This window comes from Gymnoscopelus braueri (assembly GCF_963280865.1).
Source record: "Gymnoscopelus braueri genome assembly, chromosome: 12".
NCBI lineage: Eukaryota > Metazoa > Chordata > Actinopteri > Myctophiformes > Myctophidae > Gymnoscopelus > Gymnoscopelus braueri.
Window position 1 is genome coordinate 41,594,638 of NC_137614.1, and position 14,475 is coordinate 41,609,112.

Here is a 14,475-nt window from a genome sequence, read left to right on the forward strand (position 1 = left end):
AAATTATGAAAGTCAATTAAAGTTACAATCCAGGACTTATTTGAATGAATACAATTTTATTTTAACCGATCTGTATGGCAGAGTATGCTAACCGTAATGAACCCTTTAGCGTCCTTATTCTGGGATGAGCATTGGCTGAAAATAGTCGATCTACAAGCTCACAACGCGTTGTAGATCGTCTATTTTCGGGGAAGAGATTTGGGATAGAGGGAAAAAAGGAACTGACCAAGAGCCCTAAGGCCTAAGGGACCCTGGTCAACTATATATGTACATAGGGTTTAAGTGGTTAATACCATATAACTAATAGAACATCCACAGTAGTTGGAGGTAGTCTCCCTAATCTTCCATGCGACATTTAGACTCGGGTAGAAGTAACACCTACTGCTTGACAATGTCAATAAAGTTATTTGAAGCAGATGTCACACCGGATTGGACACTATCTTAATTGTAGTTCAGAGATTGTTGCTATGACCCATCTCTGCCGGGAGAGACAACGGACATAATACTTACAGATTGCAGCTTTAACACAAATGCAGATATAAAAAAGTATGGGTGCAACAGTTAATCACACTAATCGATGTAATGTAATCAATTATAAAAATATATATAATTGATCATCAATTAAAAAATTATACTGATCGATTTAGTCAAATATAAAAAATAAATGTGTTTTTTCCCCCGCATTGATTCATTGACATAAAAAAGATAAAAAAAACGTGCTTCGATTAATCGCTTAGAAAATAATCAATAAGCATAGTAACACCCTACCCCCTCTTCAGTGGGTATGAATGAACTCGGCATGTTTCATAGCAATCAGCTGACTAGATTGTGAGATCTTGTATGCAAGTGGAAGTTTTATTGGCCTAATTGACGTGCCAGAGCGAAGGCTACAGGGTCACCATAATCAGTAGCGGTCATGAAGGTACACAGCAACTTCTATAGCAAACCCCCTAGAAGTTCTGAGATATCTAGTTTGGGACCTGTCAATACTGACCTGAACAAAATGTATTTCCCTTGTCGACAATACAAGACATCTAATGTGATTGTGCAAATTCCAACATTTTGAAAGGCCCAATGGAAAAGTGCGAGACCACTGGATACCTTAGACTAGCATGAACAAGAAAAATGATTATAATAATTATGTTGCCCTGTAGCAGTGTTGAACTGTACACAACACTGTTACAATTACAACCCTCCCTAATGAGTCATTTAATCCTTCGCTCATGAGTGACCGTGATAAGAGTTTAACACTCACAATATGCAGGTACTAAACCACCCCATCAATATTATATTTATACTAATCTCTCAAGACAGATTCAGCTCAGCAAATCAAGCGAATGGGCTCCCAGATTGTATTTATACAGACACACCTGGTTAGATCCCGTCCTTCTCCGGCATGAGAAGCTGTCACAAGCACATCCAACCATGCACCCTGAAAACTCTTTCATATCAGTCAGAACAAACAGCGAACGAACACCAGACTTATATTAATCTAGTCAAGTCACATTTTCGGCATTTGTCTGTTAAAATTGTCAGTAATTTAACTGATTACAAAAAAAAATACTAATAATAATGTACAGTGAAAACCAGACCAAAAAAACGTTTGAGTCATGTTTACAGTGTCATCAGAATGTTGTGTAAAAGATCATTTATGAATTCACTGGGTTGTGTGTGTGTGTGTGTGTGTGTGTGTGTGTGTGTGTGTGTGTGTGTGTGTGTGTGTGTGTGTGTGTGTGTGTGTGTGTGTGTGTGTGTGTGTGTGTGTGTGTTACAGGCCTACCCTTTGCATCACTGGTTGTGGTGTGTGTGTGTGTGTCCAAGCATCTGCGGCCAAGACATGAAAGAATGCTGCCACTCCTGCACGCTCCACCAGGTGGCGCAGCTGCAAACAGTATGTGCAGCATCTCCAATCAACGGTACGCGTGCGACCAGCTGCGTCACACACAAGGTTCGACCACCTGGCCAGCCACGGACACGTTGGTTGGAAGGTAACGCTGCTGTTATCAAATGCTACCAGTGGTGGAAAAAGTACTCGTATGTTTTACTTGAAATGTGACTACCTCTATGACGCAGCCTCATAGAGGTTTAAAGAAAGAAGGTTAGCATTATCTTGAATCTGTTTACCTGTGTTTTAAAAGTAAATTAAACCGGAACTATAGCATAAGAACAAACGGGTAATATGGACACTATCCTAAACTCGTTTAAATTAGCCTTCTTGCAACTAGCAAAGCTAGGCACCTACCTACATAGCATCAACATATCTCAAAGAGAAAAACAATTATTATTAATGAATTGAATGAATACACAAAAGCATTTTAATCCGATCGGTGGCCATTTTCTCAGAATTGTCTCCTTATGCTTTCAGCTACGTGACCCTATTGGCTGGGAGGTGTACTGCACTCTGATACATTATAACTCTATGAAAAAATGGCTGCCGATAGGAGTAAAATGCTTTTTATTTAACAATACGGAAGGTACGGGTACTTAGACCTGGGCGTTTTAACTTGTTACATCCATGGCCGTGGGGTCAGCACTTTATATTTGAAATCTGAACGTTTATGTAGATGTACGGGTTGTAAACGTCGACATTTCTAAAACCAGGAACAAGTAGCGCCATGACCGTCATGATATGACAGTCATGTTTCAGGGCTATGAATACACAGGACAGGACCCGAGGACCACAATGGGGGGGGGAAAAAAAACCCCTACAGGGCTTTTTGTGTTAGCCTTTTAACAATCATTGTGTCAACCGTACCTCTGTAACTGTTAATAAAGTATTCAATCAATCAATCGGGGAAATTGGTGCTCTGATATTTACAGTGGTGGAAACTAAGTAACTATGTACTTAAGTAAAAAAAATTACTTTACTGGAGTATTTCCAATTTTCTGTACTTTTACTTCTACTCCACTACATATCAGAGGCAAATATTGTACATTTATTTGAAAACTTTAGTTAGCCTACTAGTTACTACATTTTGATTATTATAACAAAATATTACCCACCTCATTTCGGCCATTTGAAAATAGCAGATCTACAACAAGTTCAGCAAGTGAGCTTGTATACCTGCTATTTTCAAAGGATTTTTATACATTTGAAAACTTGTGAAATGGGACATTCTGCATAATGAGTACTTTCTACTTTTGGTACTTTTACTCAAGTACATTTTGAATTCCGTACTCTTACTTAGTAACAGTATTTCCACATTACGGTATTGATACTTTTACTTGAGTAAAACATTTGAGTACTTTTTCCACCACTGACACACACACACACACACACACACACACACACACACCCCCCCCCCCCCCCATGGCGATTGTTAGTGGAAGCAGCTGTTCTCAATCTCCGCTCAGAGTTGTGTGTGACAGTCAGGACAAGGCTAGTTGTTGTAGTCGCTTTGACAGTGCAGCACGTGGTTCTTCACGGATATTTTGAGCAGTACTGTTCCACTTTAAATTGTAGCTTTTGCCCGTGGTCGTTGTCGTCATCATGCCGGTGTTTGTGGAGGATCCCAGCCAGTTGTCAAAGTCTAGACTGAAGTCGGACCTGGTCGCGCACAGCGTCGCGTTGCCCTCCGATGACAGCAAGAAGCAGGTTTATGTGGAGCTGCATTTGAAACACATTGATCACAAAAGTACTGCCGATTTCTCCAGCGATGAGGAGGAGGACCTGGCAACCCCAGATGACGATGTCGTCGCTGTCACTGTGAGTGTGTTAGCCCGTCAGCCGTGCTTGATTCAACTATCAGAGTGGTGGGAAAAGTACTAAAAAGAAATTCAATTATCAATACTGCAATGTGGAAGTACTCTTGTTACAAGTAAAAAGTCCCGAATTAAAAATGTACTATAGTGAAAGCACCAAAAGTATTGGCATCAAAATGTACTAAAAGTACTCTGTATAACGAAAACTTGTGAAATTTCACAAGTTTTCAAATGTATAAAAATCGTTTGAAAATAGCAGATCTACAAGCTCACAATGTGTTGGCATGTGAGCTTGTAGATCGGCTATTTTCAAATGGCCTAAATGTATAAGGCTGTAATTATGTTTTTTTTTTAATAATACAAATCTACAAAGTAAATAAAGTTTTAGTGGAGTAAAAGTACAGTATTTGCCTCTGAGATGGAGTAAAAGTATTGGAAATACTCAAGTAAAGTACAAATACCTCAATATTGTACTTAAGTACAGTTACTTAGTTACTATTGATGCAATGCTGGTGGATTACATTTTTTTTTGTCTCAGCAACTGACTGCAAGATGATGATTAAGTCCAATCTAGACCACCTAATTGTAGCCTGTTATAAACTTTTAAGGCACTTTACAATTCAAACAATCCTGCCTAAAGAATGATCACCAAGTTAGTCTTGTCTTGCTATTTAAACTTCGAACATTTTTGCCTCTGTGACCTGGCCAAAATAGACACCAGGTTGAAAGTAATATTGAAAGGAATATTGCACCATGTATTAATGCTACTAAAGAGGGATTAAGCCTTAAGGCCAGTCCACACCAGTGCAACTCCTTGCAACATGCAACTCCTTGCTACCATTATCCCCCATGGCAGTTGCAAGAAGTTGCATTGGTGTGGACTGGCCTTAAAACTGTTTTGTTGCAAGGAGTTGCAACTAGTTGCATTGCTACGGTCTTTCCGCAAGCCTGATTTAGTAGTTTTCAGGTTAAACTATAGCAGAAAACATGTAGTCTGCACAACGCTGACATTACAGTACAAATAGTGACGTAAGTAACCCAGCTGCAGCTAATGAGATGAGAGCCTGTGTCTGAATGTTTTGAATATGCAAGCATTGGCCAGTAGCACGTGCTACTGGCCATTTACATAACATACAGAGGCAATGGTGTACACATTGCCTCTGTATGTTATGTAAATGTAACACACCCGTTATTAATTTGATTTGCTGCATTGCTTAGCTACTTGGCTGCCATGTTTATTTTTATTTTTATTACCATTCTGTAGTTTTTAACCTGAACTTGAAAACAAACTACAAAATCAGATTATGGGTTTCCTGCCCCTTGCTGTCCAGGTTGATGTTCTGGCAACTGTTGTGAATGTGAATGAATGCATTTTGAACTGATACCCTGCAAGGTCAGCAGCTGTAAAGAGTGCCTGTTGGACAGCAGTGGTGGGGGGTCCTATGGGGGCAGTGCAATCTGGGTCACTTCACACTGACTGGCTGCCACCAGTTGTACAGCTGGTATAGATGTCACTGAGGGAAATGTTTGTAGTGAGGGGTTGCCTAACTTGCCTGCCTGCCTGCCTGGGACATCTTTGCTGCTGCAAGCTCTAAACACCTGCCACTTTTCATTCATTTGTGTCAAGAGGCGGAGCTGATTCGCCAGCTACTTGCTGCTCGCTATTTTGATTACTTTGAATAGGAATAAACATTTCATGGCCTGGGGATTCTGCAAACTGCAGCCTCAGAGATATATACAGTAATTATTTTTTTGATCTCTTGATTGTTTTAATCAGTTTTTGTGAGCAGTGTGTATATTGCTCACAAAAACTGCTAAAACAAAAGTGTTGTGGATAAGCTAAGAGAACAAAAGGATCAAAGTGAAAGTGTTCATTTCTTTAAACGGTGTGAGTGTGTGTGTGTGTGTGCGTGTGCGCGCACACACACACACACACACACTCTCTCACACTCTCACTTGTCCCACACATCTTCCCACATCTCCTCAGAGTGACTGACAGCCAACTCCTAGCCTGACTCAGCCTGAATTTTCATTTAGTTTCACTCGATTGGTTCATACTGGATTATCCCGATTGGGCCGGGCCGCAGGTTAGATTTTCAATCGAGAAAACCCTGCCGCCTTCAGCGTCACCAGACCCCTGAACGCGAGGCTAGCCAACTCCACCCTTCTCCTCCCTTCTGGAGACCAGGTCCTGGGCTGCTGTCCTGGCTGGCAGAGTTGGCTCTGGGTTTGGGCTGTCGCAGGGGCCTTGGACTGGCTGGAAGGAGGCTCGGCAGCTGGGTCACCAATAATGGCGGCTCCTTGACATGGGTTGACCCTGACTATCACTGCGTTGCATCCCCACCTTCAGAATCTTCCGTTGGTTAGGCTCTACTCCTCAGGGCCACCTCGCTGCTGTCTTCCCAGCTAATGCACCACTGTGGCAGCCTCACAAGACACAGGACAGACAGCAGGGTTTTTGGACCAAGTTGCCATTTATTTCCAGAGCTCTACAGTTAACAGAAATATCCAATCCAGCTGCTTGCCAAGTCTTAGGTATAAACCCACAAAGTAGTCAATGCAGCAACATACGGAACCTCTAGAATCAGAGGGGAGCAGATGGAACAGTTTGTCATGACTGAGGCTGTCCTTGAGTGTGTGGGGATGGCTGATTTATCCTGTGTGCATCGATTAGCCCCAGCCCAGAGTCTTAATTAGTTTGACTCGTGTGACTGCGTAAATCATCCATCACCAGATCACCAGCCATCCTACAACAATGTCCACACCAAGCACGATGACTATAGATATGGTTGAAAAAAAGTTCGAGAAAACTAGAGTCCACACCACAACATAACTATGGCAAATGTAAACGATTTTGTTCTTTAGTTATAGTGCTTGGTATGGACGGCCCTTTATACACAAATACATAAATAACTTTTATATCATGCATGCTAACAAATCCGCTACACTTTTTTTGTTTCAGGAAGAGACGATGCTGGATCCCAGTGGACTAACAGATGATGAGCTCAGGGCAGTGCTGCTCAAATATGGGGTTAACGCTGGACCCATTACAGGTGAGATAGATTAGATTTCTCCGTGTTGGTCTAAATATATTAATGCTAAATAATTTCAAAAGGTTCCCAACTTTTTTAGCTTGAGACCCAAAAGAGAAATTTGGTTTTTGACCGGGACCCAAACAAAAAAATCTATTTTCTCAAATGGTGTAATAAATAGCTGATCTACAATTTTTTCACTGCTAATTTTTTTTTCATCAACATTTCTGAAAAATCTTTTGATATTTTTCTGTTGAATTTTTTTTTGAATGAGGAAAATTTGTCATGAGTCATTCACACTGGCAGTTACAAAGATACAGTCTTACATACATTTTCAATGGAAGCCAGCGACATGAAGATACAAATCTACACCCGACATTTGTAGCTTTGATTGAATACTTTATTTAGAAATTTGCAGGGAAAGCTACAAAAGCCACAACAGCTACAAATAAGTCGAACTGGCTTCAGCTACAAATATGCTGTGTAGCTTTGTATCTGCCAGTGTGAACGCAGCATGAACGTAGCTAAAGTATGCTGAGGGCAGTTTGTCTCTGCTAGCCACCACCAGAGCCCTGTACGAGAGGCGGCTGATAAAGGGCCTTCAAGACGACGTCCAGACCAGCTTGAACGGCACCGCTGATGCTGAGCTGTACTCCGACAGCGAAGAAGAGGTCGACGGGGAAGAGCACTCGAGTACGTCCAAGTAGAAATGTTGTCTGTTCGCCTTGTGTTCCGCCCCCCGGAAGTGGGTGAAACAGGCACTTCAAACACTTTGTTGAATTGTTCAAAAACATTCCAATTATTTTTTTTGTGAATTTGTATTTTTCTAAGATGCTCCTTGTAACGCAGAAATGTTTTGTATTTTTTTTATTTATTTGTATTGGTTACTTTTTCTGTAATAAATTTTTTTCATTATTATAATTTTTTTTGCGTTCGCCTCCCGCGTTCACACGTCTTACTTGTGTACTAGTAAAATTATAATGTTATGTGTGTGTATGTACACGGTGGAAACCTTGTATGTCCAAAACCGTTACTTTACAGCAAATTGGTTCCAATGTAGTTATTATTAAGTCGCAAGCTTTAGTTAATACTTTTCATTGGTTAAATATTTATATAAAATCCCCAAACATACTTAACCACTTTGAACTTGGCGTCCCTATTTTTTTTTTGTGTTAAAAAGGTTAAAGTACTATATTCTGATAGTAATCATTGCTACAGAGCGTTTGTTCGGTCACAGGGGTCTCTCCAGCTCTTTAGTAAACAGAATATAGTACATTTTCAGGTAGGTGACACATTTTAAGCCAATCAGGAGAGAGCACTGATGCATTTTCTGTTTAATAAAGAGCTAGAGACATGGGAGACTCCTTTTACTGAACAAACACTCTATAGCAATGAGTACTATCAGAACATCAGAACAACAGCGATTTAGCACTTATTTTAACCAAAGTAAATCACTTACCCTACCTTTTAAAATACTTTTTCTATTCTATTTAAAAGGTAGTGAACATTGATGATCTACAAGCTCACAATGCATCACAAAACATAGATTGGCTATTTTCACTACTTTTACGTGACGCTGTCATATGACAAAGTATACAATATAAAATGTATGTACTCTTATTTGTGTCCTTTAGTAATGTTACCTGTTTTCTGTATGGGGACTAAGGATGGAAATTTGCATTCTTAACAAACATTAAAAAGTGACATATGGAAATGCAAGGTTTCTGCCGGACAGCAACAATATATAGCTTTACCCTACAATACGTGATTGTATTTTGTATTACTTAAAGTTGCAGAACAAGCGGTACCAGAACCAGATTCCTCTTTGGACCAGTCACAGCCAGAGAAACCGGTGAGTTATTTCATAATGTCATCTTTTGCTAACAAGCTTTTAATTGTACTGTTTAGGAAACTATTTGCCTAAGTAATTTATCCGTTCGGTGTCTTTATCACTGTCAGTAAGCTTTGTCTTTTGATCCTACTTTTTAGGTCGCCAGTGACTTGGTAAGAAATCTTGCCTGCAGTGCCACTTAGTGGTCATAAGTTGTAACTCCGACTTCTAACCATTTGCAGAAATATCCACTGTCTTCAACATGGTTGTGTACACAAATACATGCACTGTACACATTAGTAGATCTCAATGTACATTTTAAACATCAATAACTGCCATTCATGTTGAAAGAGTGGAAAATACTACAAGACTTTAAAGTAGCTAGGTATAGATAATTTAACATTTTGAAAGTTAGTACGCCATTTGATCTAAAATTACTGTATTACTCTAATAGAAGCCATTGAAATTGGCGTATCCGTATGTCTGACAAGTGCATGTCAAACTCTAGGTTCAGCTCAAAAAGGGCTTATAACAATAATGAATTACAGCTAACATTGATTAAAAGGCTCAGGTACATTCCGTAACATGTATTGAATAAGGCTAAAACATAAACGATAACTCAAATATAAAGCAATTTTGGGAAAATGGTCGAGGCTCATGTGAACTGTGGCCGATGCTGACAGTGAGGGAGAGGGAGAGCCTATTTCAACCATGCCATAACCCAGCCAATGCTGGGTATCCAAACCTGAACAAGCTGATCGACGTGTCGCTGGTTGATCAGCGCAGTAACGCCGGTCAAGCCTATTAAAGGAATAGTTCGCCAAAGAAATGTCACCCTTTTGCATCCCAGTTGATGCATACAGTGGGTGAAGTTGTCCACACAACACACAGGGAGGTTACCAGCACAAACAACCTGGCAGCAGCATTCTCCAAAACAACTGAAGTTATTGATCACCAGGACTTTATTGTTTTAAAGCATCGAATTACTGTACACAGCTCATGCAGTATAATCCATATTTCGACCATTATATAATTAAAATCTTCACTACAGCCTGTTGTTTGCAAAAATATTCAGAATTGAGTGGCTCCACATCTCACACATCGTAATGTGTACATATAAGTCTTTTCCACTCGCAGTGCAATTGTTTGCCTTCAGAAGATTTGCATTATACTGTATAGAGCTAATTTTGTCCCTTATTGAACTCTAAATGGCTTCAGCTGTTTCTAAATGGCTTAAGCTGTTTTGGAAAAGCTGCTATGACGTTGTGCTACCCATCTCCCTGTGTGTTTCAACTGGTGAGGAGATCATGTCAGAACCTAATTTATTACCTAAATGTACTCAACTCATGGTTTTATTTTCACTTTTCATAGGCAGAGACCTGTTCTCAAAATACTGGCTTTGTTTTCCATGGGTGCTTTTCACACTCATCAAGACTGGTAAATCTCAAAACAATTTCCCATTTCATTTGTTTTAGAAAATTGTTGACTTTTCAGATGAACACGGATGTTTTTGTGTTTTGATTGGATGTCCACTGGCCTACTCTAGCGCTTTAGTAGACCCCCAGAATACAGGGAAGGCAGTGCCAAGAGGAATGCTGGGAATGTTGTGGAGTCATCATCACAGAGGATTCAGTCTCCCCACTCACAGATTGCCAGTGGTTTCTGTACACCAGTGGTTTCTGTACACCAGCCCTCAGCATTAGAGCCTGGGGTACGCTGAGCCTAGAACCTGTTCCACCTCTCCTCTCAATCTCACACTTAACTGATGTTTAACTGTATAAAATTCATGTAAATTTGTATTTTGACAGTTCTTCACTGTCAAAATGTGTCTTTTGTGTTTGTCATTGGACTCTCACTGGAACTCACACTAATGCAATGTTTGGGTGGTGAAGTTAAGCAGTGCCAAGTATTGTCACGGTCAACTCATAAAATACTGGGGTTTAAAACGGGTGCAGGTTCTTAAACTTGCAGAATCAAAAAAGGGAACGTCCGCACTGTCAATGCATTTACATTCCACCTAAGAGAAAATCACTGGTGTATATATTAGGGGTGCAACGGTATTCACGGTTCGATACATTTTCAATACAGCCAAAAAGTAAAAATGTATTTTTTTGGGGGTGGTGAAATTGTCATTTGTAAAGAGCGGCTGTTGAAGTGTCATTAACGCTAACCCCTATACATAGGTTCCATCATGGTCAGGTCCCTCTCCCGCCACCCCACAGAGCTTCAGTATCACTGAGATGGTGATGGAGGGAAGTTTTTTTTCTTTCTCTCTCCTCTTAAACCCTATATACTTTATTAACCTGGGTACCCCATGGGTCTATCGTTGGCCCCCTCATTTTGTCACTCTACAATAAATCTCTTTGCTCACAAAGTGTCGCATTGCGATGTGTTGTGAGCTTGTCGATGGGCTATTTTCACCAAATGTTCACATATTTTTGGTCAATGTTCGCCTATTATGACATGCCCAGAATAGGGATGCTAGTGTTCAAGTGGTTAAGTGACGTACCCATTGCCTTTTATTGAGCGTTGTAACTTTTCCAGGGCTGTCCTATTTTTCAAGAAATTATCTGGTGTAGAAAAAAGCATTAAAAACGACTAATTATTTAAAAAGTCTTGATGGTCTAAAACCAAACCAACTGGTTAATCGATTATTTGACAAAGACAGGACAGCCCTGGAACATTTCACTACTCGAATGCTGGCTGAGTGACATGACTTTTCGCTCCAATAACAGAAGGAGACATCCTATAACAGTCTACCGTCTCCGTCTCCAGTACTGAACCGTGCTACTCCACATGGGGGGAGAGGGTGGAATCAGAGAAATGTGCAGGTACAACTTGGGACAGGGTGACACCAGGGGTCAGTGTAACTCACAGTTCAGTCAACTATTTACTTTCTACTTACACTTTATGGATTCTACGACAACATGAAGACTGGTCACATTTCCGTATTTCCCACCTGACTGGCTGCACCTCCTGGTTCAGAGGCACATTGGCGGTGACGACTACTATATGCTGTGTGGTCATGTATTGATATTTGTTTGCATCATGTTCTAGGTTCCTGAGAAACCCGTGACTGCTGACGAGCCTGTGACTGAGCTGTCAGCAGATACTGCGCCTGCCGCATACAGCAGTCCACCTGGCTTCATGTAAGTATCCTAAAATCTTTTGTGGGTTTGGTGAATCGCAATCCCTTATAATTGTTTTTTTTTGTTTTGCAAGTATATTAAAGCAATGTTCAACTTTTATGAAACCTTAAGTTGTGTAGCTACTTTCCTCATTCTTTCATATACATCTTTTTTTCTTTCTCCGGAATGCATGATGACGATGTGATACTTATGACACGTTGTGAGCTTGTAGATCGTCTATCCCCGCTTAATGTTTGCCTATTTTTGCTGAATGTTTGCCTATTATAACAGGCCCAGAATAGGGATACTAGGGTTCACGTGGTTCAATTAGGCACAGATGGATGGATCAATAATAGTTGTCTTTGTGTAATTTTGTCATGTACCAGTGTCACCTGCCGGAGGCCAATCAAGGGCGCTGCAGGGAGACCAGTGACGTACAAATACCCAGACACCCTCCCTCTGACACCCGTCAGTCCAACGACGGCGGAGAGACGGGAGCTGGAAGGTCGCCTCGTGCCCATCTGGGTCAGGATTCTGGTCTTTGTCGTCGTGGCGTGCCTCCTCGTCCTCATCTACACCTACGTGAACGACGACAACCTGTTTGTGTCCTTGCTGGACAGTTGGAGTCAAGGGTCCGAGGAAGAGCGGCTGTTGACGTCGTCGGAGGACACGCCCCTGACAGATCCTATCTCTAGCGTGTAGATCTGCTCAGTTTGGTGCGCGACACAAAGGGCGCAAAATGTCGTTCCACACCAAATTTTGGATCAAAACTGTTCATATAGTTGATGCCTCATTCACACAAGTGATGTTTTTATTCACTGTGACACGGTGTGACAATTAATCACACAGAAAAAGCAGCCAGACAGTTCCTTTTCTTTTTTTTTCAATTGGGTTATGAACTATTTATGTTTTGTATTTGTTTAATAAAGTGTTGATTCATATACTGTAGGCGTGTTTCGTTATAAAATGCATACGTCTGTGATTTCGGGACTATGTAGGTGTGGGGCAGGGTGTGCAACTGCATAATGTCTTAATGAATTATTTGTACAGTGTAGTGTTCTGCATTGGCAGGACTAATGCAAAGACTTAAGAATTGTGCTTCATATTGGGACAGTATTAGGAAGGTTTTCAAAACATTGACCGTAGGTTAACACTAGTCCTCTCTGCTGATCTAGTCCTGTTGAATTTACATCGGGATGTAGGGCCAAGAAAACCCACAAATCCTCCAACGCAGAGTCCTTGATTACATTATTATGATCCATAAACCATACATAACACCGACCATGTAGGCACTCATTGAATGTTCACAAATGGCTGTGACAGCATGACGTCTTGTTAGTTTTAATCAGACAGTTGGAGCTAAGAGTGGCCTCTTTCTGGATGTGGTCTCCCGTTAGGTCGTCCTCCTCAGATGTGACACTGCTGCTGCACGTTTGATGCACTCAAAACGCTCGTCTCCCTCAGCACCCACGGCCCGCACCCGGGGGCCAATGGTGAAATAGCAGCCGCTGTTTCTTGCAGCTTATGGCTGATAAAATCCACCATCTACTTGTGAACCAGCTCTCGTCTTGGTCTGCTACACCTCCATCATCCTCTGGGTGGTGTGGTTGAGCATCTCCTGCCAGGCAGAGTCAAGTGCCGGTTGTCCTCTTCTAGGAGCCCTCTAGGGCCTAGAGGGCTCAACTAGTAGCCTAGAGTCTAGGCTACTAGTTGGACTTGGTGGGCTTCTAGTTGAGCCTGTCTGGCAATGCTGTGGCTTCCCTTGCCAATCATCTACACCAGCTCACCCAGCTTCACATTGGCCTCCAGAAAACCTCTCGTCTTGCATCATCCCATTTCTTTCTCATATCTGTTGATGTCATCTGTAGACTGGGTGAGTGTACAGATTCAGGTCACCCTGAATTAGACCACCGGTTCTCAACGAGGGGTCCTTGAGGAGGTTGCTGAGGGTCCCCTGGTAAATGATTGATAGTTAGAAACCAAATGGACCCTTACAGGTCTGCAACTCAGTTTACACATTTGTGAACTCCCAGATTTAAATTAACACTGAGGATTGTACCATGTAGATTGGGGTCCCAAAGACAAAAAATAAATTAACAAATAGGGGTCCATGGCCCAATTCATATAAAAATGGGTGTCTTTGAAATTAAAAGGGTTGACTGAAGGGTTGCTAAAGCGGCACAACAGCTGTAACAGAAGATGACAGACCTTAGTACACACTCAAGCCTATAGCGACGCCTGTTGGCTTATCTTCTATAATTAGTCCTTCAGTAATGCTCATAAGATGGCACCATTTCTCTCTACTCGCTCAGCGTCTCAGAGGAGGGCTGTGGGCAGTTCCGTAACCTGCCTACCAGTGAGCGACATTATCAGTAAAAAGGTTTGGTCATTTCAAACTTTTTCTTATTAATGCAAGAACAATGGCTTCTATTTCAGCATGCTAAACTTCCAGGAAGAGAAGTTGTACTCTAATGTTTCATGAAGCATTGCCATAGTACAGTCTGTGCTAGTGATGTGCGGGTCGGGTTTTTTCATGACCCGCCCCGCCACGGAACCCAACCCACCTCGCGAACCCATATATAAATCTATGGCTCAACCCGCCCCGCGGTGGGGAAAAAAAGATCATCATAGCTCAGATTTATTTTAAATGTCTACAGTAGCACAACATTGTCATGGGCTAAATAAACAAGCATGTTGTTCAAAATGTTTTTTTATATTTTTTTTATGTGTGTGAGAGCGGCTAACCCGCAGCCCGCATAATTGCCTCTGAAATCCTGACTTT

At 41.3% G+C, this 14,475-nt stretch overlaps 1 protein-coding gene across 1 annotated transcript; it reads left to right on the top strand.

The window, feature by feature from the left end:
* Window positions 1-3,490: 3,490 nt before the first annotated feature.
* On the top strand, window positions 3,491-12,517 carry lemd1 (LEM domain containing 1; the record flags this gene model as incomplete). Its single annotated transcript, XM_080443691.1, has 6 exons — window positions 3,491-3,706; window positions 6,665-6,755; window positions 7,293-7,427; window positions 8,525-8,586; window positions 11,623-11,714; window positions 12,080-12,517. 6 exons carry the CDS (start codon window positions 3,491-3,493, stop codon window positions 12,393-12,395), a joined length of 912 nt encoding a protein of 303 aa, XP_080299817.1. The 3' UTR covers window positions 12,396-12,517.
* Window positions 12,518-14,475: the final 1,958 nt, after the last annotated feature.